The 27,142-nt window shown below is 39.3% G+C and overlaps 2 protein-coding genes across 2 annotated transcripts in view; one reads left to right on the top strand and one right to left on the bottom strand.

Moving 5' to 3' along the window:
* The window catches only part of LOC141910252 (uncharacterized), a 29,269-nt gene extending 21,790 nt beyond the window's left edge, over positions 1-7,479 (bottom strand). Inside the window, exons 1-5 of the mRNA XM_074800983.1 lie at positions 7,442-7,479; positions 6,581-6,777; positions 5,445-5,707; positions 4,669-4,815; positions 4,111-4,337 (exon numbers count right to left, since the gene is read on the bottom strand). Coding sequence (XP_074657084.1) covers positions 4,111-4,337; positions 4,669-4,815; positions 5,445-5,707; positions 6,581-6,743 — 800 coding nt within the window. The 5' untranslated portion in view covers positions 6,744-6,777; positions 7,442-7,479. The remainder of the gene's footprint in view (positions 1-4,110; positions 4,338-4,668; positions 4,816-5,444; positions 5,708-6,580; positions 6,778-7,441) is intronic.
* Positions 7,480-8,164: 685 nt separating this feature from the next.
* LOC141909625 (prolyl endopeptidase-like) lies at positions 8,165-20,946 on the top strand. Its single transcript, XM_074800139.1, has 18 exons — positions 8,165-8,337; positions 9,543-9,670; positions 10,185-10,280; positions 10,366-10,534; positions 10,901-11,002; positions 11,650-11,792; positions 12,324-12,439; positions 12,907-13,052; positions 13,452-13,556; positions 13,974-14,159; positions 14,578-14,691; positions 14,820-14,968; positions 15,069-15,185; positions 15,361-15,456; positions 18,599-18,700; positions 18,911-19,067; positions 19,605-19,673; positions 20,299-20,946. The coding sequence occupies exons 1-18, from the start codon at positions 8,272-8,274 to the stop codon at positions 20,362-20,364; spliced, it is 2,127 nt and encodes a 708-aa protein (XP_074656240.1). The 5' UTR covers positions 8,165-8,271; the 3' UTR covers positions 20,365-20,946.
* Positions 20,947-27,142: the final 6,196 nt, after the last annotated feature.

Raw genomic sequence — 27,142 nt, 5'->3', positions numbered from 1 at the left:
TTGGTGAAATATAAAGGATATGATGATAAATTTAATGAATGGATTTTATCTAGTAAAATTAAAAGAATAAATGAATAAAGATTTATTTATATTTGAACCGCATAATATGTTAATAACTGGAGTAACCAATTGTGGTAAAACACATTTCATATTAGATTTGTTAGAAACTATTTATATGAATCATTTTGATAATATAATATTATTCTGTCCTACTTCTGAAATGAATAAAACATATAATAGAGATATAGTTAAGATGAAAAAGTTTATTATATTAAATCCTAAAACAGTAAAAGAAAATTTAGATAATTGTATAAAAATAGCAATTGATACTTATAAAGGATCAAATACATTATTCATTATAGATGATTGTGCAAATTTACATGATTCAAAAGTTAGAGAAAGTGAGTTATGTTATTTAGCTTTCTCCGGTGACATTTTGGGATAACAACATGGGTTTTAAATCAAAAATATAATTCAATTGTTAAAGACTTTAGAGAAAACATTAGATTTCTAGTTTTATTTTATAACAAAGATAGAAAATCTATGCAACAATCATTGGAAGAAAATCAAATTATACCTACTGAATTACATGATGAATATATGAATAAATTAAAGAATAATAAAGGTTCAAAATTATTACTGAGACTACAATTTCCATATGAATATAAATTTATAAAATAACTATTTATATATATATATATATCCTATAAGAGCTTACACTTTTATATTGAATAATCTGTCAATTTAAATGTTATTCATTTATATGAATATTTTAAGAGTAATAGGGGTAATAAGCTTTCAAGCTAAAGGTTGAACGGGCGGGTGAGTAAAAAATGAAAAACATGAAAATAATAACAATTTCTACTTGAATTACTCGCGAAACTCATAAAAATGAAAAATATATTCGAGCGTGTGAGAATTTATTTTTCATTTTTATGAGTTTCGCGAGTAATTCAAGTAGAAATTGTTATTATTTTTATGTTTTTCATTTTTTACGAGCTCGACCGTTCGACCTTTGGCTTGAAAGCCTATTACCCCTATTACTGATGTAAACATTGAACGCGTACCAAACAACGTTCTGCCACGTACGAGATTGAAACACGTGACTTGTAACAGCGTCACCTGTGATTGTCGAGTTTCAATCAGTAATCATCTTCCAGAAGCTACTTCTACATTTCCAGTGTACGTATAGTGTCACTCAGTGGTAATTTGGCTACCGATCGAGGTTCACGCATAGTTAAAACCAAAATCCATTAGTGGATTCCATATAAAGCGGATTCTACGCATTAAAAATCCTCGCTAATGCGTTAACGAATTGAAAAAGTCTTTCACGCGTCTGTTCACGTGACTAAAGATATACCAAAGATTTCCTAAATGGAGAAGATACATTGAACTTTATTTCGAGCGACTTGAACAACAGACCATCTCATCAATCGAAATCAATTAGCAGAAAAGTAAGTGTCCTTGATGCCGAGTTGTGCGTAATCTGGTGACCTAACCAGCAAATCTGTTTGAGGTGAAATTAGAAATACAAATTTGTAGGTTCATTCGATGAATCATTGCAATACATTGGTCCTAACTCGAGCTTTTGTACAGGGCGCAATTGCGAATTTGGATATTTACCTGTTGCGTATTGTCTATGTTGGTATAAAAGTCCACGTGCCCCACCGCTTCTATCGGGGAGTGTTCGTGTGTTAGACAAGACATATCGTCTGTCGAACTGACTACCGATCAAGACCGTAGAAAATGTTGATTCGATCCGGGGAGTCATAGTCAAAACCGAGGAAGTATCAAATCCATAGAATCTGTCTAGCAAGGTTAGATTATGATTATACTCGGGTCATGTTGAAACGGTTTTAAGCCACGTGCGATGGTAAGCCAATCTAACAACACGAGACCGATATTAGAATAGACGACGTTTGGCGTCTTTTAGACTAAGAGTTGGTCACGACTGCGTAATTGGGCCCTGATGTTAACTCTAATGAAAGTTAAATGAAAATTAAAAATCGGCTTGAAGTTCAAATGTAAATTTATTTCTACTTCGTTATATACCGTTCATTTCTTCTACAATTCAGCTGAGGTCTACGGTCTCTCTGGATTAATTCAAATATCTCTAACAGCAAAAGACGTAGAAAAGTAGATGAAATTCAACACCGACACCTATAAAAATCGCGTGGTTCTACGGCGCCGGCTACTAACGTTAGTAGTACTAATGCCACGCGTGATGCCGTGGTATCTATTGCGTATATCGTCTCATAATAACTGTCTAACTTCTTATCGGCGACATCCGAAAACCAGGAAAAACTAAAACTAGCGCAAGCCCAAACGACAAGTTACAGATTATAGAGCTACCTAATGCTTGCCAGACATTTGCAACGAACGGATACGCAACGAATGAAATTGCCGTAATCAGACAATAAATTATAAGATAAACCCAACGATAATTTTTAGTTTTGGCCACTATGAATCCAAATAGTTTCGCGCCTAGAAGGTTGATGGCCGTCGGCCCCAGTATAAGTGTACCTTTATTTGCCAGTGCTTTACATCAGGATGTGACCTGCTCAATCAACAATGTCATATATATATTTAATGAAGATTTGTACTTATGGTTTAAATACATTTGAATCCGAATATTACCAACGTTTGGGCATCAGTCAACATCGATTTGATCAGCTCAACATGTACGGGTTTTTTACATCTTTATTATTTAGTTTAAAGAAAGCGCATATTACTATAAGTATCAATAAGACGCAGAATGGAATCAATAAAGATACGGCATAGTCGACGTGTTTGATTTCGTACAAACGGCTTGTGTAACCAATTTCAGGAGCGGCATATTTTAGACTGTACACGATAGCCAATGCTATAGCTATTTTACCTTCATTTTTGAATTCAGATGACACCATCGTCGATCCGGCATTTAGAATAAATCCTAGAGAGCCCAATAAAGAAAACGGGTATACGTTGCCATATTTAAATGTCAATCCACCACAGAAAAACGCTTCCAAGCACCATTCCACAATCGAATACCGTTTTGGTGATGGCCACGTCTTCGGCAATATGATGATCTGCAAACAACGAGTTATTGCGGAATCCATCTTGAAGTTCACTCAGTACAGGTAGTAAAGTTCCTGATGAAATATTGACGATAACCCCGAAAGACTAACGAAACAAACGATAACCGGGTTTGCCCGACGGCGGATTTGGCAAGAAAATATATATGATGATTGCTCCTTATTTGGTTGTATTTTAGACTGGTTACCGGTATCTTTAGACTGGAAATCGGCATGAATAGAATGGTTAACGGTATCTATAGCTCCATACTCAGCGTTACCAACCACCTTTTCGTCTTTTTCTACAAGATCTACAGATGTGTCGTCCTTAACTTTCTTCATGGTCAATTGAAATATGAGGCCATTCAATCGGTTAAATGATAATCCACTGGACAGTGTACATTTACTTTTATGATGGGGCAATGAAGCTCGCTAATCGGAGTTCAAGCTGACCCAAGTTTAGAATATGGGGTAATAGCGCAAGAGTGTTGGGGAATATTCCTTACGTTGGTAGTGATCCAGTTTTTAATTTTGACGTGATTCGAAGACGCACTGTACACATGTGACATGGTATACTGGTCGACTGGAGGAATAGATGACTAGATTTACTAGATTACTAGACGACTGGATAACATTACCATCATATACATCACCACCATCGCCCATCATGCCCATCACCATCTCTATCACTATCATCATCATTATTGTCTCCACCATCTGCTCCATCGCCTCCTCCAGCATCACCGCCATCCCCACCATTACCGTGATTATTAACAACACCACCATCTCCAACACCACCACCACTATCTTCGCCACCGGTCGCGAGTTCAAGGAGTGTAAGAACAAGAAGTATATCTGCAGTCAACCATGCCCCTCTCAATTCATAACCGAGTTCAGTGATACACCGAAAGCGTGTGCAATTCCCCTGACGAACCTACTATATACCAGTAGCGAAAGCCCGTGCGTCAAATAAACTAAGTTAACTTATAAAGTACGATTCGTCTTGTTGTATTAATTCTGACTTAGTAAAAGCTTAATTTTGAAGGTTTCTACTTACCAAATAATTGTGTCGAGTTTCGGACATGAAACTGCGATGAAAAGTTTCGATTCATCTGTTAGATATTTATGATACTGTTTTATATGACTGAAGGGGATTTTGACGCCGCCTTTCAATATTTTGTTAACGTTTTTCTTGTTTAAATCGCGACACTGATAAACTAAAGAGTCGACCGGTGGGCTGGTTCCGAATACGAACGGCAAAAACCAGGGCAGTTCCGGAAAATCCTAATGTAACAAAAAATAGATCATTTTTACATCAAACCAAACCCACCCGAGGTAGGTATAATTTGGGTATTAGAAGCAATGTTATGATTCATTATTCACTTAAAGATCAATGAAATGAACGATATAAATGCGAGTTAACATCAATAAATGAGGGTTCAGTCACAGAGCCCACATGCTGTAGAACTTTGGACCGATCGAGCCAAGTAGCACATAGATGATGTCCTGTCGAATATGTGAAGGCCTTCATTAATTCTTAAAGGGGTGTACAGTTTTAAGACGGCCTACGGGATTTCTCTAAGGCAGCGCCGTTTATATTGAAAAGCATTAATACCTGTTCCGGATTAAAATGGCAGATTTCTGCCAGCCCTTTCCAGGCTTTGGTCGGGAAATGTAAAGCTATAAATTCCAACTCAGCCTTGCTGAATTCGCGGACCCATTCTTTTAGTTTACTGCAAACGGCGCCGCTTGCCGAACCGTGCTAGAAAAACAAAAAATGAGCGCAATTCAAATAAAGAGAGTGTGAATTCAATTCTGGATTCGGAAATAACTACCAAACCTCTCCTCTCTGAAGTGTTTGTTTTTGCTTTACGGCGTTAGGATCTTGGTTTTCCAAGATCTACACGCAATCATCTCAATCTTGAGATGATTGCTCGTAGCCAAGACTAACCCTATTGGAATATTAATATAACCTCACGACGGGACGGCCTATGAAATGCCCGCACGCTGTAAGCAGCTGGCCCGACGCGAACCCGCTTGTCACCCAGCACTGATAGTGACTGCAACAGCATCACGTCCTCACTGAGCTAAGGTGAGATCGACTAAGCTCGATAAAATAAACGGTCTTAGTCTGTTAGAATCCATGCACGCAGCTAGAGGACCCAGATTCTACAGTGGTAAATAAAATCCAACTAAAAAGAGTTTTAGGTAAAGTAATCTAATATGAATTAATCCGTTTCACTCTTGAGTCATATCCATCCTCAACAACCGGAGTTTGGTGCAAAATTTGTACAATCAAATGATATGATTGTTTATTCTCAAGTTTTTATTTGTATCTTTATCATACGTACGCATCATGTATGCATCCATTTGTCCGCTTAAAGATCTTACCTTTGGTTTATGCTGGTTTAAATTGTCGATTTTCGACTTGATCTTACCGAGCGTCCTCGCTTTGACTTTACCGGAAGTGGCCTGCAACGCTTGCAGCCGCTCTAATTTCCTCTGTTCGACGCGCACCTGTCGACCGGAGTCGAGCACCTGCATTGCCCGATACACCTCGACCGGGCCAAATTTCTCCCTATCCGTCAACAGGGCGTTCGTCATGTCGTTATCAGCCCTCGCTATCGACATAGCTAATGCTCGGACCCGGGAACCTATCGAGAAGAGGGAGAACATACACTTATAGGAAGCCCGTAGCCAGGAGATGTTCGTCTTGAGTGCAGACAGTCTTTTAGCAAAGTCGTTGCCTCTCGTGCCAACATGTCAAAAGCGTCGACGATTTCAACGTTTTCAAACTGTTCTTTGACTACTGAGGCTAGTTTTTAAAGACCAGTCTTAACTCTAACTTCTAGACTTTTTAAGACCAAATAATACTCTGGCCCATATACCAGAGCTCGAAACCACCGCAGAATCCAGACCCACGAAACTAGCATCTTCAATAAGTCATTCCTCTGTAAAGTTCCTTCAATTTGGCAAAACCAACCTGTACTCATTAAATCTGCTCCAACTATGAGCACCCGCGTAATAAGTAGGTTCAAAAGAGATATATATTTTCATCCAGCAGAGAGACTTCTGCATGATATAAATTCATCTTCACCCTTTTCATTTGTTTTTTTCTTTAATTAGTTCATGTTTATGTAAACGTGTCTGAACTTCCTTTTGGATAAACAGCCTTTCTGGCTCTGCTCAGGCTCCTGTCACCTCATTATCTGTAACCTATTTTGTTATTTGTACATCTTGTTGGTGACAAATAAACTACTATACTATGGGTTATTGGCTTTGTTTGTGGTCATTTGAGGTATACCACCCAGGGTTGAATTAAAACGGGTGGTCAAGGCCGGACCTATGTATAGCTTTGAATTAATCAAGTCTGGCGATATTAAGACACATGATGAGGATATAAGACTCGTAAACAATAGAACTGTTCGTTCGAAAACGAGCCCCCTTTCAAAATTCTTTGCACCTATGGATTTCCAAGTCGACATTTTTCTTAGGACAAGAAAGGCTAGAAAATTGCAGACTCTTACTTTGCGGCATCTCGATACCGTATTCTTCTAATAATTTTATCGCAGCCATGTACCGCATCGGCTGCTTAGTTTGTACGGCGTAGTGCTCATCGGCTGTGACTCCAGCGCTCGTTAAAAACCGCTTCGGTTCCGTATCGAAATCAACAGGTTGCTGGCCTCTCATAGTGAGTATATGAGGGATGTCTTAATGAGGAGACCTGTAATTAGAATTTCATTAATTATATAGATCAAGTTTACATGTTGCGCATGCTATTTCTAACGCGATCCGTCTAAACCGGTCCTCAAAATCAGACCATCGACGACATTGAGTTCCATACACGACTAGATCTAAACTTAACTCACGACAATTTTCGATAATTTCATTTTTTCTAGAAATTATATTAAAATCAATATGTTACTTTAGCTACCCCCTGAATGCCCTCAACGACTAAGCTCCCACTTTTAAACCCAAAGAGTATATACCACGTGATAACCCTGCCAGTCATTGTACATGTCTCATAGTATATACACGAAGTACTTGAGCATGTTCATAGCTGACTAGGAAGCTCGAAACCAAATTATGGATAACCCCCAATTTTCTTTTCAGATCAAATTTACCGGCGCGCCAATGTATAATAAAACCAGCAAAACAAAACAATTTCTCCACCATTGAAAAGACACTATATCAGTGTTGTGACGAAGATATAACGAGAATCCCACAATAATGACGGAAAAAAGAGATCCGAAAATGTTAGGAATACTCAGACTAGACACGTCGAATGTCGAATGTCAAGGAAACATTTTCGGACTTGTCTTATTGTCGGATTATCGTTATATTAAAAATGTTGTGAGTGTTTGAAATGTGTAAAAGCGAGCGCTTACCTCGTTGCGTAGAACACTTGTAGAAAACTACTTTTTCGTATTTTGATAAGAAATATATCTCGTTTTGATAAATGTTGATACCTTATATCTTCAGGTCGTAATCAATTCCTAATCTTTATAGCATAAATTATCGCTCACCTAACTGTAAATGTTTATGTCCTTACCTATTTAGATTTTGATAAAATTCCTTTAGTCAGAGCTTCTTCATGGTGCTCTAGATTTAAGTTGTGTGAAATCATGTTCGAGTCTTCATATAATTTTACCGTGTTGCACAAGAGACTGTCACTGTTAAAGCATTGCACTATAACGTGTCCTCAGATGATTGCGCAATAGGGGTTTTCTATTTCATAGACGTCATGGTCTTCGGTGGTGAGGATTTCTACGGATTGAATATTCAGATTACCTAGGGTTTTTTAGCCAATCAACGTTACCGGGCACTCTGGGCTGGGTTGCATTGGGATTCGAATCCCGAATATTTATCATAAAATTGATACCGCTGTACAAAACAACTTCTTTATAGTTCGTTAATACCGCACTGGGATATTTTATGAGGAGTTTACGGAAATATAGCTCATAATTGAACTAAATTAAGTTTAGGCTCAATACATTGTGCAGCAAGGCTCCAGGCTGAGCGCAGAATTCGTAGATAGATTCTTATGGGGTTCGAATCCAGAGTATTCCCGGGATTATTCAGAAATTATTACCGCCGGTGCGTAACAAATTTGCTTCGCGATCCGATTCACCGGCTTGGAGCAATATTTCCGATTTTTCGCTTTGACAAGTGGAATTCCTCCCCCTATCCACCTTCGAACCGAAACGCTGTTTCCAGAATGAAAATAGTTTACCCGAGCGCCCGTAGAGATGAGACTGTGGTCGAAGACTACCACGGCAAAAAGGTAAAACCTTTCCAAAAATCTCAAAACCGAAAATGAAATTTAAATTTAAATTTAGGCTGTGTAGTTATTTAGCCAGATCCGGTCTCCGACTTCTGAATGATATTTTGCCGGATATTGTCTCTAATTGGCTGATTTACTCCGCGCATGCGCAGAGAGGTGCGCGAAGGTAGTATGGAGAACAGAGAGAAAGTAGAGCGAGACTCAAACCTGGGCCAGTAAATTACAAGCGCAGCGTCTCCCCACTAGACCACCGAGCTTGCTGAAAACCACCCGAATGTTTTAACTACATATAGCCTCACCTTACCCTAACCCTAGTTGTGAAACGGAACCCTCTTGACCCTCCTCTCATACTCTTGACACTAACCCTATCGAAACCCTAACCCTAAACCCAATAAAATGATTTTATTGTTATATGATATATGGGGTCCTCCTAATATCCATTTCCTGATATATTTCAAAGCAGTTATCAGCATATTGACATCCACTCTGGTAGGGGTTGCAGATAATTTAAAAGGGTTGGATAGATGTACAGATGAAAGATGTGGCTGCTGCCTGTTGTGACGAACAAAACTGCTCCCCATGCAGAAATCACACAAAAAAGGCTGACAAAACAGCTTGAGAGAAAGCAGGAACGAAAAGAATCGGCGAAATTCTGAGCGAGGAATATCAAGTTAAATATCATAATATGAGACAAAGTGAATAGGTCATTGATACTGATGCATCAAGGTTTTTTTAATCCAGCTCCTGATGCTTGAGTAACCTTCTAGAACATGTCCATGACACTAGAAGTTACTTAAGCCCTCAAGCTAACCCTAACCCTGAAATTTTCCCTTACCCTTAAAATCTACTCGGACCTTCGTTCAAACCCTAGCGAAAATAAATAATTCTTTTTCCATTCGGTCAGCGTTTGAGAGTTTACCGCAGTAATGTCATCGTGGCAATCCAGGGCCGTCGGAAGGGAAATTTCAGTGGGGCGGCTATTGTTTGTATTGATGATCTGACCCCCCCCAATTTCTTTTTTATTTTCTCAAGCTCTGAGATTGATTCTGAGTGAATCTGGTTATGAAAATCATGATATTCATTACGAGAGGAGAGAACATTTGAAAAAATATTTTTAGCTCAGCAATAAAGTTGGACGGCTGTGGCCGCCCCTGCCGCCCCCGTTCCGACGGCCCAGCAATCGGGAATTTCTCCTCTTTTCACAGATCAGTGACCCGTACCGATGGTTGGAAGATCCGGACGCCGATGAAACGAAGAAGTTTGTCGACGCTCAAAATGACATCTCAATGCCGTTCTTGAAATCGTGCGAAATTCGCGATAAAATTCAGAACAAGTGAGTTGAACGGTTGCTTAACCCTTTCAGTGCTGACTAATTGATACCTTATAGTGCTGGAGATAATTTGAATATTTTGAGAAATTCCACTCTAGTGTGTTCATTAACGGGAATACCACTATAGTGCATCTACACCGCGGCGCGATGAATCGTTAGTTACTAGTATTTCACTATGTTTGACAGGTGCTGCCATTTTTCAAGAGAGATGATAATTAATTACTAATTGCATCAATACACCGCAGTGCGGTGTACTAGCAAAATCCATCACCGATTCATACACCGCACTGCGGTGTAGATGCACTGAAAGGGTTAAATCTGATGTAATGATGTTGTAGGGGGATATGTCGAGCCATTTGATGGGGGTAAACTGAAGATTAATAGTCGTAGGGTATTTTACGATTGAAGGCAGCCATCTTCCATGGATGTGTGTCAGTAATGGGGAAATTCAATGATATCATAGGGGGATTTATGGATTCAGCCATTTTCCATTAAATGCTTGAAATCATTTCCGCAGAATTACGGAGAAATGGGATTTCCCAAAGTACGGCTGTCCGTTCAAGAGGGGTTCGCATTATTTCTACTACCACAACTCGGGCCTTCAAAATCAGAGGTAAGAACAAAATTCGGAAATGAATGAAAAGTTTTCTTTGATTTTAGCGAGAATGAAGTTTTTGAAAAAATGTCTCTGTTTCTAGCGTTTTGTACGTACAGGACTCGTTGGACGGGGAGCCGCGAGTTTTCCTCGACCCGAACTTGTTATCCGACGACGGAACGACGGCTTTGAGAACGTGCGAATTCTCGGAGGATGGCGAAATATTCGCGTATTGTTTCAGCGAAAAGGGTTCAGATTGGGTCTCCGTGAAGGTTTGTAAAAAATTATTTGAGAATTTTCCATGAAACTTTCCTAAAAATTTTTCACGATACTTAAAAGAAACCTTTAGTTTCTCATAATGGAAAAAGACCTTTCAAAATACTCAGAAAACATCTTGAAAGTGTTTTGAAAAATATCTGGAAATGCTTGAAAAAAAACTGCTTTTAGAAAAGGTCTAATTTGAAAAAGTCATGGAAATATGTGGAAAAAGACAACAAAATTACTTGGCAAAGACGATATAATTCTTTTATATGATTTGGAAAAATGCTTTGAAATAAGACTGGAAATATTCTTGCATCCGCATCGTCAGACTGTATTATGTAATTACAGTATGTATTTGATGGTTGTTTTCTCCACAGTTCCGAAGTGTTTCGACCGGCGAAGATTTAGCGGATGTTATAACGAGGGTGAAATTCACCAGTCTCGCCTGGACGCACGATCATAAAGGCATCTTCTATAATGTAAGTAATCAACATTTTGCCATCAAGGAAGTAGTATCTGATGGAGGGTTACTTGCGGTAGTCTATGATAGAAAGAGGGTCTCTATGCAGTAATTTGATGATGTGTCATAGGGAGTTAATAAAAGCAGCCAAGGTTTATGTAAAGCTTTAGGGTTGATTAGACAATGTGATTGCTGGATTAAAGGATTGATTATTTTTATGGAACCGGATCTTTGGAGGCCGCCATCCTTGTTGAACGAGTCTTGGATATTGTCATAGGGTCTATAGACTGGATGATTAGGAGGGTTTATGAAGGCAGCCATCTTTTTGGAAGGGTTTCTGAATTGGATAATATCATAGCAGCCGTAGTAGCTCAGTGAGATAAGGCGAGATGCTATTGCATCCACTATCAGTGCTGAGTGACAAAGTGGGTTCGAGTCCTACTGGCTGTTAACAGTGTGCGGGCAACACTTCATAGGCCGTCCCGTCGTGAGGTTAAATGTATAATCCAATAGGGTTATAGTCTTGGGAAACCGAGATCCAAGTGACGTAACACCAAAAAACAACAAACAAGGAAAGGGGGATTTATGGAGGCGTATCATCTATTTTAAAATAGTCCATTAGGTTAGGGATTAGCAATAAAAGGGTTAAATTGTTGTTCGTTGTAGAGTTACCCGGAGGAACACGGCGAGGCTCACGGTCGGGATACGGCCAGTAATTTGAATCAGAAGCTGTACTACCATCGCCTCGGAACCGAGCAGACGGACGACGTACTGTGCGCTGAATTCCCCGACCATCCGAAATGGATGATGTGAGTAATGATCGTTCCGTAAAAATGGCTGACTTGATGGTTATAACAATGTCGACTACAAGTTAACTCGTAGTTCCAGTTCCACCACCATTACCACTACAAGTTATCTCATATTTTAGTTCCACCATCATTGCCACTACGAGTTATCTCATAGTTCCAGTTCCACCATCATTGCCACTATGAGTTACCTCGTAGTTCCAGTTCCACCACCATTACCACTACAAGTTATCTCATATTTTAGTTCCACCATCATTGCCACTATGAGTTATCTCATAGCTGATCCTTGTTAATCACTTTTGATGTTTGCTCTCTGGCAAATGAAACACAGTTCCTGATTGGCTGGCCATATGAACGAACTCTGCTTCATTCTCAATGTTCATTGGTCAATTTTGAACACTGGCTGACTATGTAATAGCTCTATCTTCAACTACGAGATAACTCATCGTAGCAAGTAAGAAACCTGGCAGCAATGAATGTGAAAACGTTAGTTCTAACTCTATTTTCTCTCCCCTCCAACCATCACTCACTCAGAGGTGCCGAGGTCAGCGATTGCGGCAGGTATTTACTGATTCTGATACGTAAAGGTTGCGACCCCGTTAACAGACTCTACTACACCGACCTTGAAGCTTTACCGAACGGAATCGAAGGTCAGTATCTGATTGAATTTGATTGTATAGAATTTCACGATATCGTAGATCCTCCCCTCTCCTTTCTCTCCTCCATTTCTTCTCTCTACTTCTCTTCCTGACCTTCCTGTGTCTCCCTCTAACCAGCTCCTCAACTGCCTTCTCTATTTCCTCCTACCTCCCCTCCTATGTCTCTCCCTGCCCTTCCTGTCCATCCCTCTCTTTCACCAGCCCCTCTCAACACAGGGACCTGACACAAAAGTTTTTTGGCCCCAGTATCCTAGGTGCTTATAGAAAAAAGTTCTTTTTGTATTGTAACTAGGTTACTGGTTCAAAAATCCCTTGTCCCTCCTATCTACTCTCTCTACCTCTTTCTGTCCTTCTTGACTTTCCCTCTCTTTCACCTGCTCCTCCCAATTGCCTTCTCCCTCTATCGCTAATTAAATAATACGTACCTACACAGTATTAAATGTGCGTTTGTATTTCAGGTATTCTACCGCTGGTGAAGATCGTCGATAATTTCGACGCCGAATACGACTACGTTACGAACAACGGAACCGTTTTCACTTTCAAAACAAACCACAACGCTCCACGCTATAAACTCATCAACATCGACTTCAGCAATCACGATATGGTACGCACTCTGAGCTGTAAATTAAGGTTCCTGAGTCAAGATAAAAGTTGAGCCTAAAGATAAGACCAGGCTAAGCTAATTTTTGCTCAATCCGTATTTTGAGACACCAGTCAAAGCCTCTTTTTGTCACCTTAGAAAGCAAAGACTGAAGATAAGACCAGTCTTTTTGCTTATCTTAGTTGAGTCCCAGAGTCGACTCTTCAGATTATGCTCATTTTCAATCATCTAGAAGGTAGAGGCTTAAAGATAATGCCAGGCTAAGCCCATCTAATTTAGTTCATTAAAAAGAAGAGACGTAAAATATGACCAGTTGCTCAGTTGAGTTGAGGGTTAAGATAACATCAGTCTATTCACATATTAGTGTACTTCTTTCTACATCGATGATTTTGTTTTCTGTAGGAACAGTGGATCACCCTGGTGGATCAACACGAGAAGGATGTATTAGAATGGGCTGCTTGCGTCAACGAGAACAAACTAGTTTTGTGTTACCTGCACGACGTCAAGGTTTGTTTTTCGAAACCCATTGAGTGTTTTATTTGATGATGCCATAGGGGGTTTATAGAATCAACCGGTATATTGGGTTGATTTGACGATGTCGTAAGATGATTGATGGAAGCAGCCATGTCTCCTCAAAGGGTTTATGTGGTAAATCGACAGTGTCATAGGGGTATTTATGAAGGGAGCCTCTTCTCAAGAAATGTCTAGCGGTAATTTGATGATGTCATAGGGATGATTTGATGATGTCATGGGGAGATTTATGAAGTTAGCGATCTCTTCTGGAAGTGTTTCATGTAATCTAACTATGTCATAGGTGGATTGATGGAGGCAGTCATGTTTTCTGAATTGAAAGGGTTTACGCGGTAAATTGATGATGTCATAGGGCTTTTAATGAATATTGAGTGATATTTTCTCCATTTTCAGAATGTGTTGTATTTGTACAGTTTAGAAAGCGGTACACGCCAGATGGAATTTCCGTTGGATATCGGCAGTATCATGGGATACTCGGGCAGACGCAAGGACACTCAGTTGTTCTATCAGTTCAAATCATTCCTCACACCCGGAATCATCTTTAACTGTGACCTCACACAGCCGGAACTTAAACCCACGGTAGTTGATATCTAAGACGTATTTCAATCCATTTATCGTAGATTGGATGAAAACAGGAGAGGGGGATTTATGGAAGAACCTATCTTTTCTGGAAGGGTTGTAAAGATGCAAACATCTTTTCTCTGAAAGTGTCTAGCAGGGTAATTTGATGATATTTTAGGAGGATTGATTGAGGCAGCCATCTTTCTGCAAGTGTCTATCGGGTAATTTGATGATATCGTAGGGGGATTGATAGTGGCAGCTGTCATTTCAGGATGTGTCTATAAGATTAATTTGATGATGTGATAGGGTGATGTTATTTAGACAGCCCCATTTTCTGGAATTGTCCCTAGGCGTGCTGCAAGTGATGTCATCGAGGCAGCTGCCTATTTTAGTTTCGAATTTATAACGTCATAGGGAGACTCATTTTCTAATTCAGGTTTTCCGTGAGATTAAGGTATCCGGGTTGGACACGTCGTTGTTCGAAGTTAAGCAGGTTTTCTATCCGAGCAAGGACGGAACGAAGATACCGATGTTCATCATCCACAGAAAGGTTCGTCGGGTGAAAAAATATTTAGGCCGGGTAGATTAAACAGGGTAGGGGCATGAAATAACTGACAGCAATTTTGAGACGAAAAAAATATTTTTCAAAGATAAATTAACTTTTCTACCTTATTACAGGGAATCGCGCTAGACGGCTCTCATCCGACTGTTCTGTACGGATACGGAGGTTTCACGATTCCGATATCGCCGTACTTTTCCGTGTCGCGAATCACGTTCGTGCAACACCTCGGCGGAATCGCCTGCATCGCGAACATTCGCGGCGGAGGGTAAGCGTATTCTTAGAGAAGTCCCGATTAGTGCCCTAAGTGGAGAGTTTGGGAGACGCAGTTGAAAAAGTTGCAATTATTCTTTAAATCGACATTTCAGCGAATATGGCGAGGACTGGCATAAGGCGGGTATGATCGCGAACAAGCAGAACGTATTCGATGATTTTCACGCGGCGGCTCAATATCTGATCGATCATAAATACACGCAGCCTAAAAAGTAAGTGTCATCCTCGAAAACTCCTTATATTCAGCATTGTAATGACTGATCTGTAGTAGGGACCCTGAATAGTCTACCATATTGTGCCGTATTGGAAAACCTGACCCTTAAAGTACAATAAACCCTTGGTGTTATATATTTTCTCATATGGTTGAAATGTTGTTTTTTTTCACAGGTTAGCAATAGAGGGTGGATCGAACGGCGGGCTGTTAGTCGGTGCGTGCCTCAATCAGAGACCGGAACTGTACGGGTGCGGAATAGCACATGTCGGGTGAGTAGATGAAAGCCCTATTTTGACCCCACATTTAGGAAACTGGTCCCTATTCAGGTGTGGATCCAGGGCTCTATCTCGAGGAGGTTCAGAATTGTATAAGGGCACTCACTATTATGAGGGAGGGCTGGCAATTTCTATGTCAAATCATGGCAAAAAAGGGCTTAACAGCAAACTTGTGGTTTTCGGGGGTATTTACTACGCCAAATCATTCCAAGCGAGGACACTTTTACATCAAATCCATGGATTTAGGGGCATCTCCAAGGGGCACAGACACAGCTCGACGATATTCCTCCAGAACCCTCAGAACTCCCCCCTGCTATTATTCTTCAAAAATTTAAATGTTCCCCTTATAGTCGTAGGAGTATGGGGTTTCTAGGCTCATATGAAGTGAACGGGTTTTTTCATCGAACAACTTCCTTAAGACTACACACTCTTGCGTACTTTCAAACAGCTTAGCCAAACCCTCTCCCAAGGCCTGAGGGCCGGTCTGAATCTCACTACTAGAGTTGTGTATACACTTTGAAATCTACCCAGTCCCGAAATGTTCGTTCAGATGCTTGTTCTCGAGATTTACGTCTCTCCCTTTGTGCACCAAGATAAATAGTGTACAATCCATCTTCATTGACCATGATTGTACATTGACGAAAAAAAAACTCTTCAGTGAAATGCTAGCAGTTGTTTATCGCGAAAATTCTAAGAAACACTCTTGTTTATCGGGTGAAGTCTTGTGACGGTAATCTATTTTCAGTTTTATCTTCTCAACTTAAAGAGCGAATACTTGATAAGCTAATGGTTCCCATATAAGACGTACATTCAGGCAGTGCTGTTTACTTTATGACTAATAGCCAGTGATTTCAAATAGAAATTTAAACAATTTTGAAAATGGTATTGAAATTGGTACTTAAAATGGTGATTCTCGTACTGTTAGTGTCATCGCATGTTGCTGTCGCCGAACTCCGCACGCAATTTGAAATATGATTCCAAAGTTTACATTGCGTGTTACGATCAAGGACTGCCGATAGCGTGGCGATATCTTCTGTACCACGAGTTAGGCAATACTCGCCGTATCATAGCTTGATTAAGTACAAAGATTACATCTTCGAATGGGGTAAAGAAGGATTTCATCATAGTCGTTCGGGGAAATCACCCGGTTGCAAAATTACTTGGCGGCCAACAGGATTTCAATCGTTATTTATATCCGGAGTGAGCGGCACTAGTTCGCGTAGTGTCCACGAAGTCTGCGAATTCGGGAAAATGTACCAATACAGCAAGAGAAACTACGCACCGTTTTCGAATAACTGTCACATGTTCACGAATGAGTTATCTTTATTTCTTTCATCGGATCTATTTGCTCTTTTTCAAATTTTTCAACCATAGGCTCTAAAACGAAGGGACATGAAATGAAAACGTCACCTTTGATCTCTGCTATAGCGTCCGAGCTAGGGTTTTCTCTACTTCGTCATTCATGTGACCTCACCTGTCAGCTCATGTGTCTATAGATGTGGTCTACACTTTGCGAATTATCAACGGCTAATGAAGTAGTGTCGAATATTGAAATGAATTTACTTACAAATAATTGTAGCAATCAAAATGATTTACTTTGTGATTAGTGCTCGGTTCCGGTGACACATAGTGGATCAATAAGTTAATTAGCTGCATTTGTTATATTACAATCACTAAAACATAACCAATTGCTTATGTGATAATTATGCATCAATACTGTTTTTCCCTCAATGATTCAGATTTTGAAGGATTAGAAATTGAGATGTTATTCTATGTATAAATGGCAAGAAATATCATAAGAAATTCATTGTTTATTTTCTATTCTTCAACAAAAGGTTTGCCCAAGTCTCCCCTGGACTTAAACTGTGAGTGAAATACCCTATAATGCGTCTCGGGATTCACAAGAAAACCGCAAAAGCTTCTAGGGATGAGGGAACGCCCCCCCCCCCATAGACTGGCTTCAACCGGTTTGCTGACTGACTGGCACACCTGTATGGGATGCAGGCCTTTGGCCTAATATTCTTTGCCTGCAGCAAATTATGGGACCCTCCTGACGAAGGGACCTGTTTTTCAAAGGGCCCTGTCGAATTCTTATTGAAAACACTGAATACCAAAAAAATCAACCTCCCTGTGCTTACCATGGCAACGGTACATTAAAATTAATCAGAATTTTCAGGAAAAACACTCATAAACGCTATTTCGTGTAAAAATTAAGCAACGTTACGAATGCCTGAAATGTAGAAAAACTGGATTTCTCAAGTATGGCTTGGGTAAATTTAGCCATCATTGCCATGGTAACAAAGGAATCCTGGGACCTATAAAACACTCAAAGGGTGGGTTAATTAACTTTTTTGCGCACTTGGTTCAATAATCGCCTGGACTAGCTACTGCTAATTAGTTTTTGTTTAAAGGGGTCATAGTTCATTAAGGGTTTAAAAGCGCTGAATTGTGAGATTCGTCTAAAAGGGCCTTTCAAAGTTCTTAACTTCAGTGAGTGGGATCGCTCGAAAGTAGGATTGCTGAGCATTTTCATATTGCTGGGTTTGGGTTAGTTGCATCCAACAATGCTTAATTGAATTATGAAAGTGTGCTTAAAGCCTAGTGTACATCGAAACTGCGATTGGAGACAACTAGTTGCCGGGCAGTTTCCGGCGCATGAGAGGAACTGGCTGGATACAATCAGTTGCTCCAATTTGTCGATGTACGCTAGCTTACGACTGGTTAGCGTCCATCTATCTCCAGTTCCAGCCAGTGGCTCATGTTCTACTTTCGAGCAACTGGTTGCACTCAAGTCGCAGGCATATCCGCCGAGGTGCACGAGGTGCACGCTCCATAATCAACAACACATGCCTCAACTGACTAAAACAAAGCAATTTGTCCTGTTGCTGTAGATGCCCTCAAGAATATTTGCTTGATAACACATCTCAGTTGCTGTCGATTATGCGCTATGGACCTAACGACCGGCAAGGGCCTCGCAGTTGCTGGCTTTCATTAGATTTTCGATGTGCGCAGGGTACTCGCTCACTAGCAACTAGTTGTCTCCAGTCGCTTTGTCGATGTACGTTAAGCTTAAAGTGCTTAATTTGACTGTAGGCTTATACGTTATCACTATGAACCCTGCTGTTTAACTTTTCAGAGTCATGGATATGTTGAGATTCCACAAGTTTACAATTGGTCACGCGTGGACCACGGAGTACGGCTGTTCGGAAAAACCAGAAGAATTCGAAACCCTCATCAAGTAAGGAACGCTGTAAACTTGTAGACTTTATACACTCAATAGTACAGTGAGTGAATCGCCATTATAGAACATCATTCCTGGTTTCCAGTATTGTAAGGAATGAGTTGGTCACAAAGCCAGCCAATCAGCATGCAAATGCAACACTGAATAAGAAGGATCAGCTATGAGATGTTGTCGTGCATTTGAAAAAATGTTTCCATCTTTTTCTAGATATTCCCCGATTCACAATATCGCAGTACCCGCGGGTGACAATCAGTATCCAGCCGTATTGTTGTTGACGGCTGACCACGACGACCGCGTCGTTCCCCTACATTCCCTGAAATACATGGCGCAGTTGCACCACGTGATGTCCGGCGTGGAGAAACAGGTAAACAGATAATACCCCGTTATGGAAGGGTGTTAATATGTAACTATTGAAGTACCGGTATTACGTATTGGGGTCCCTGTTTGCTACTGGGGCAATTGTTCTACAAAGGAGCGCTTGTGTGAAGTCAGTCGTTCGCTTAATTCGGAACTGCCAAATGACGCTACTGTCGCAATTGAGGATCCACCAGTGCGCTTGTGGGTAGCGATAAAGTTCCACAGTCTAAGCCTTAGTCATCCCTTATAGATAGATTTTCCAATTAAAAGCTTGTAATTAATCATCTCGATGAAGAAAATGATAATGATATTAACAATAGATACAGATTTCTGCCATCTATTAGTCTTTTCTAGAAATAACTGATTAAACAATTCTTAATGTGTAGCCTTAATTGCACGTATGTCATCTACTAGATATAGGAAATAAATAAACGACATTACGGTTCCATTGTCAAACGTTAATCCACTTCCATGGAACTGTGGGTCCTTGGTTTTGCCATACTTGATTTTGAAATATTTCTGAAGGGTTTTCTTTACTTTGCAGACAAACCCGCTGATGATTCGAGTCGACACCAAATCAGGGCACGGATTTGGAAAACCAACGGCAAAATTGGTATGATTGATTTCTTAAAAGCAGACTGTCCCAGGTGCCGAATTCATGAAAGTTTACCAAACCTTAGCTACTAGTGCATTAGAAGACAATTACCAACCTAGCTAAGCAGGCTTTTATGAGTTTTGCCCTGGGAGTAAAACATTTGTAGACATTATTCGGATGAATTGGATATGATTTCGGCTCAAATGTAGGATTTTGAACTAAAAAGTGATTAAGAATCTTTGAAGTAACGGAGGTGCCACGATTAAAGCTTTGATATAGTCATTTAGAATGAATTCGTGACTTGTCTCTCATTCCAAATGTCTTAACTTATGCTTAAATCACTGCACTACCACAAGTCACAATTTGAATAAGAATGATCTTTAAAGTAATGGAAGTGCCACAATTAAAGCTTTGATTTAGTCATTTAGTGTGGTGATTTAGGCATAAGTTAAGTCATTTGGAATGAGAGACTAATGTTTAGTGTCACTATTCGGGCTTAGGTTTAGTCATTTAGAATTTACGACTAAACTATGTATACATTTTAGGTTTAAGATTTAGTCTTTCAGAAATTTGGACTAGTGGAAGTGCAAGGATTTAGGCTTGAGTTTAAATCATTCAGAATAGTCTCTGTTATTTTTTTCAGATCGAAGAACTCACTGATGTCTACAGTTTCATGACCTTGACCATGGGAATGGAATGGCATGATTAACAAACAGATTACTCGAATTAGTCTGGCATTGGAAGAGAGATTTCTACCCTATCAACATCAATCAGTTTTTTCCCTATATGTGCTAGGCTATTATTTATTTTCGTAATATTCTTTGTTTCAAACTTCAGGGGTGGTGAAAATAATCCTTGGGATTTTACCTTGAAATAAGAACCATTGTAGAACGAGCTACCGGACCCAATGACTGAAGTCTCGAAATATGGTTTAACTTTGGGGCTTGCCTGGATATACTGTTCATATGACCAAAATAACAAATTTAGTTTGTTCTTCACTTAAATCTTTACTTAAATCATAAATGGAATGAGGCCCTTAACTACGAAATGCTTTTAGTCCAAAAACGGTCTTATGACTATTAAATCATTAACTGGGAATTAAGCGGGAATTAGTTAGAATTCTAATGACATTATTCGAATCTCAAATTGAACCGATTCCAAGCAGATACGGAGAGGAGAGTTCAGTAAAAAAAAGTCATGGCCCGAAGTCTCTCTGTACTTAATAACAAATTATGTGTGTTTGATAACTTTTCAACTGTGTTCATAATCTACCCCTGAAATAAAAGTGAAATCTTGATAATTAAGAATTGTTGATTGTTATATTTTCGATCTGGTCCTGTTAACGAATAGAGGGGATAAATGAGGATGTCCCAGTTTCAAACTCGATGTAAGGATTCTGATATTCAGAGTGGTCTGATGCTGAGCAGAGGATAAGAAGTGCTTTCCCAAGTTCTACTCGATTTAACTCGTTTTCCGGGCTTCGATATTTATCGATTAAATTTGTGATTGATTTAAAAAAAAAAAACGCTACTCATGATATTTATAACATAGTTTAACGATTGATACTCATCGCCATCTATTAGAATTTCCCAGAACTGAGAGTTTTTGCGATCTAGTTCTATGAATCGTTTGCGTGCGCATTGCTACACATGCGCCATCTACTAGATGTAAAGAGAACTACATGATAATATGATTAAAGGATAGTTATGAGCAACCGGTGTTCGAATGGAACCAACTTATTTTGATAATGAATAATGTAAACAGGGGTGTACCAGGTTTGAACCTGCTATATTGGTACTTTTTCTGAAAGATAGCTGTTATTGAATCGATTCTGATATGGAGAGTCCCATGTTCGAATCCATTGTCTGATTGGTCCTGAGTGATAACAGTTCTGCTCGATGTAACTCAGCTTCAAGGCGTATTCCAAATGAGTTCATCAATTCTCCGAGTTAATAATTCTGATAATTAAATGGAATCTAGATAATCTACGGAAGATACACTATAGCCATCTATCAGAATTCCCCAGAACTGACTGATTTTATGATGTATAGTTCTGTGAATTCGTGCGTTTGCATTTATACCCACATGCGCCATCTACGAGATGAAACAAGAACTTCACCCTACTGTCAATTTTGGAGTCGGTGTCCCTGGTTCGAACTTGACTATTGGAACTGATTCCAAGAGTGGTCCTGGTGTTGAATCGAGACTGAATTATTTTCATTACAGGCCCACTGAGACAAGAATCTGCTGATAAGCAGCGAATCAGTATTGGAACATATCTTATTATCTTTATTAGTATACTGGGTTCGAACCTGGAACGCCCCTTTTTATTACTGCCAGGGAAAGAATCCTTCGGTTGCCACAGCAGCATACTCAATTCACCATATAACTATATGAAAATGTCAACGAATTCATTACAAAGGATCTATTGTGATTTTAGTTCAGTGAAAATCCACCAGAGGGGATACGACATCGAAATGCCCTTCAGAACCACGAGAAAATAGCAAAAACCTCCCGAAATGAAAATGAACATTGTTTTAAACACATCTATGGATTCAAAACACATTCAAATTAATCGAAAATTATTTAATTAGGCAACGTAATTATTTGTCTAACGTATTTGAACTCATTTAGAAACGACTGTAATATTTTGTTAAGCCGATCCGTGGAATTTCAATGATTCTGAGACTAACCAGTCGTTTTTAAATAAGTTCAAATACGTTAGATAAATAATTACGTTGCCTAATTAAATAATTTACGAGTAATTTGAATATGTTTTGAATCCATAGATGTGTTTATAATACTAAATATGTTCATTTCGGAAGGTTTTTTCAATTTTTTGTGATCACTAAACAGGTTTTCGATGCTTTGTCCCCTCTGTCGGAATTACAGTGAACTAAAATCACAAAAGATGCTTTGTATAGAATTCATATATATTTTTCATATAAATAGAGTAAGGTTTCAAATCGATCAATTTGAAGGGATCATACAGATCACTTTGATGGCTGAGTGGTTAGGGTGTCAGACTATAATTGTGATTTGTTCTTTCGCCAGGTTTCGAATCCCTAAAACACATACAGGGGTCTCCTGAGTTCGAACATAGTCTTTTGATAGTGATTGTGAATGGTCCTGATACAGAACAGAGGATGAACAGGGGTGTCCCGGGCTCGAACAGTAGCACTCTCAACTTACCATCATATAACTTTATGAGAATGTCAACGAATTCATTACAAAGGATCTATTGTGATTTTAGTTCAGTGAAAATCCACAAGAGGGGGAACATCATCGAAATGCCCTTTAGACCCCTAAGAAAATAATAGAAACCTCCCGAAATCAAAATACACAGTGTTTTGAAAACAACCATGAATTCAAAACATATTCAAATTACTCGTAAATTAATCAATCAGGCAACGTAATTATTTGTCTAACGTATTTGAGCTTATCTAGAAACGACTCTTATATTTTTTGAGGCCGAATTCCGTGGAATTTCAATGATTCTGAGACTAACCAGTCGTTTCTAAATAAGTTCAAATACGTTAGATAAATAATTACGTTGCCTAATCAAATAATTTACGAGTAATTTGAATATTTTTTGAATCCATAGATGTGTTTATAATACTATATATTCTCATTTCGGGAGATTGTTTCAATCTATTGTGGTCTCTAAACAGGTTTTTGATGCTCAACCCCCTCTGTCGGAATTACAGTGAACTAAAATCACAAAAGATGCTTTGTATAGAATTCATATAGATTTTTCATATAGTCTTAATATAGAGGTGGGCTTGAAATCGGTCAATTTGAAGGGATCATACAGATCTTTTGGTTCGGATGTCAGACTATACCAGTGATTTGTTTTTCGCCGATTCCCCTAAAATACGTGATTACCGGTACATTATTATTCTTTATATACATATCTACAAACCTTGTTTCTTTTTTTTCTAAACTTAAAACAGTAACGAATAATGGTCCTGATGCTGAATAAAGAATGAACAGGGGAATAGAGAATGAAGAGTCTATTGTAACTGATTATGAATGGTCCTGATGCTGAACGAGGATGAAGGGGATGTCACGGGTTCGAATCCGGTCGATAATGACTGATTATGAGTGGTCCTGATGCTGAATAGAGGATGAACAGGGGTGTCCCGCGTTCGAATCCAGTCTATTGATACTGATTATGAGTGGTCCTGATGCTGAATAGAGAATGAACAGGGGTGTCCCGGGTTCGAATCCGGTTCATTCATACTGATTAGGAGTTGTCCTGATGATGAATAGAGAATGAACATGGGTGTGTCAGGTTTGAACCCGACGTATTGGAACAGATTCAAGAGTATTCTTGATCCTTATTATCTAATTCTCGGAGATGTCTCGGGTTCGAACCCGGTCTATTGGTATTGCTTGTAATTTATCCTGGTATTGAATAGAGAATGAACAGGGGTGAATCTGTTCGAACCCATGTCTGGTTGATCCTGATGCAGTTCTACTCGATTTAACGCAGTTTCAAGCCGTATTCTATAGAATTAGAACACGCTTCTGAGGATTTTAGAGTAGATGCCCCGGGCCAAGTGATATTGATTCGGAGTGGTCCTGATGTTGAATCGATGCTGCTTACCTAATAAAGCACCGGGACCACTCTGAAAAGAATCCTGATAAGCAGCAATTTGATATTGGGGAAACTAAGACTCAGTATAAATTTAAACCGGATTCGAGCTTGGAACACTGCTGTTTTTAAGGTTTAAAAGGAATCAATGACACTAATTAATATATCATATATTTACTTTGAATAAACCCTCGACTGCCAGAGAAAGAATCCTTCTGCTGCCGCGATAGCATTCTCAAGTCGCCTTCATATTACTATATGAAAATTTCAACGAATTCATTTCAAGGGATCTATTGTGATTTTAGTTCAGTGAAAATCCACCAGAGGGGGTACAACATCGAAATGCCATTTAGATTCCTAAGAAAATAACAAAAACCTCCCGAAATTGAAATACACAGTGTTTCGAAAACATCCATGAATTCGTATTTGAACTTATTTTAGAAACGACTGTAATATTTTATGAAGCCGAATTCCATTGAATTTCAATGATTCTGACACTAAACAGTCGTTTATAAATAAGTTCAGATACGTTATACAAATAATTACGTTGCCTAATTAAATAACTTACGAGTAATTTGAATATGTTTTGAATTCATAGATCTGTTTATATAACTACATATTTTCATTTCAGGAGATGTTTTATATTTTTTGTGGTCTCTAAACAGGTATCAATGCTTAGCCCCCTCTGTCAGAATTTCAGTGAACTAAAATCACAATGGATGCTTTGTTTAGAATCATATAGATTTTTCATATGGACATATAGACGTGGGTTTGAAACTGGTCAATTTGGAGGAATCGTACAGATCACTTTGATGGCCGAATGGTAAGGGTGTCTGACTAAACCCGTAATTGGTTCGAATCGAGTCCACTGATACTGATTATGACTGGTCCTTATGCCGAATGGAGGATGAACAGCGATGTCATGGGTTCGAACCCAGTCCATTGTAACTGATAATGATAGGTTCTGATGCGAAATAGGGGATGAACAGGGGTGTCCCGGGATCGAATCCAGTCCATTGATACTGATTATGAGTGGCCCTGATACTGAATAAAGGATGAACACGGAATGTCCTCCATTCGTATAGTGGATAAACAGGGTTCCCGGGTTCAAATCCAGGCTACTGATACTGATTATGAGTGGTCCTGATGCTGAATCGAGGATGAAAAGGTGTGTCCCATGTTCGGATCCATTGTCTGATTGATCCTAGTTCTGCTCGATTTAACTCTAAAAGCGTATTCTATGGAACTAAGAATCGAAGCTGATGAGGGATGTCAGGGGCGGATCTAGACGGGAGCACGCGGAGCACGTGCTCCTGTCGCAAATTCTGAGTGCCCTTTTTGAAAAAAGTGCGAAAAATATTTTTCATTCTATAAAGTTCATTATCACATTGTTTCCATATTAATGAATTCCCATCTCTTAAAGAATTGTTGCAGAATGTCATTTTTGTGTCTCAGGTGCCTGGAAATTGCATTAAAATGGGTTGAAATTCAAAAATTATCTGGGGTACCAGACCCCCCGAACGCTTCGCGCCTTCGTCGCTCGCCTGTCATGGATAGTGCCTTTTCTTATGAATTGCCCTTTTTTTAATTCTGTGCTCCTGTCATTGTCTGCCTCTAGATCCGCCCCTGGATGTCTCATGTTTGAACCCATCGGATGCTATTGTGTTACTATTTCACAGTTTTCAATGGATACTTGTACAACGAATGTTCATATTTAATCGTTTAAATTTATGTTTTGCGCTAAACTTTTACATATATCTGAGTCTATTGCGCCAGATCTAATTTACATGTATTGATGCGAAAAGCAAATGTTATAAAAGATTGTAGCTGTGATAAAATTATAAATTGTAGCTGTGACAAAGGATTCATGATATGTTTATATGAAAGTTGAATTAATTTCCCAATATGCCAGAAGGCACAGGCAGTTCCAGCAGATTCTCAGACAGTCAGTACACTCCCAGGCAGTCATAACACGCTCAGATAGTCAGCAGACTGGGCCATCGGCTCTAAGACAGAGATATGCAGTACAGTCTAATTTGGTCCTCGTGAATCATGAATTTAACTCGGATGCCTGGTCAATTCTATGCCAGCAACAATGTCATCATGTCCGTGGTGAACAGATCTGGAATCTACCGTACTTTATCACTGTTCATTCTGCCTGTTGTGTTCTTCTCGGGAGCCTTCGGAAATTCAGCTACTTTCCTGATTATGATAAGTCGCAGATTCCGTAGTTTGTCTTACGCAAACTATCTTATCGTTTTATCAGTCAGTGACTTCTTTGTCTGTATTCACTTAGCATTCGTGCCTGTTTTACAGTTAGTTCTCTTGCATTTAAAAACAGGTTCAATACTCTTAGTTGATTCACTGATCAGTTGTCAAATCTATGAAATTGTAACGGGGCTTGCAACCGGCACTAGTTCGTGGTTGATAGTAGCGATATCTCTAGAACGTGCGGCAGTTGTGCTCTTCCCGTTCAAATCTCGTTTGGTCTGTACACCGAGATTCGCTAGATTTGCTACAGTGCTGATTACTGCCGTGAATATACTGGTTATATTTCTGCTTCCTACTTTGTTGATACGTTTTCCCGGCTATTCTTTCATATGTTACGATGAATTAATTGACCAAATAAGATATTACACCATCTATGTCGTCCACATTTACATTATACCTCTAACCCTGATCATAACATCCAATTCTCTAATCATAGTTCAGTTATTCAGAGCAGGTTCAAAAATGGTTTCGTCCGATCAGAAAACTACAAAATCTAAACGTACAACAATAATGCTTGTAACAGTTTCATTCTCATTTGCAATATTCACTCTTCCACCAACTACAGTTACATTTTTACCATTCTCACTGCAACAGAGAGAATTCGTTTTGGATATTTTCA

Source organism: Tubulanus polymorphus, chromosome 8 (assembly GCF_964204645.1).
Source record: "Tubulanus polymorphus chromosome 8, tnTubPoly1.2, whole genome shotgun sequence".
Lineage (NCBI taxonomy): Eukaryota > Metazoa > Nemertea > Palaeonemertea > Tubulaniformes > Tubulanidae > Tubulanus > Tubulanus polymorphus.
The sequence above is the reverse complement of the archived record's forward strand: the minus strand, read 5'-3'. Positions and strand labels throughout refer to the sequence as shown.

Bases quoted from the DNA above. Each gene is read 5' to 3' on its own strand.
- LOC141909625 (XM_074800139.1), top strand. From the start codon at position 8,272: ATGAAAATAGTTTACCCGAGCGCCCGTAGAGATGAGACTGTGGTCGAA. The intron at 8,338-9,542 runs GTAAAACCTTTC...CTCTTTTCACAG, and splicing joins AAGACTACCACGGCAAAAAG to ATCAGTGACCCGTACCGATG. The intron at 14,160-14,577 runs GTAGTTGATATC...TTTCTAATTCAG, and splicing joins AGCCGGAACTTAAACCCACG to GTTTTCCGTGAGATTAAGGT.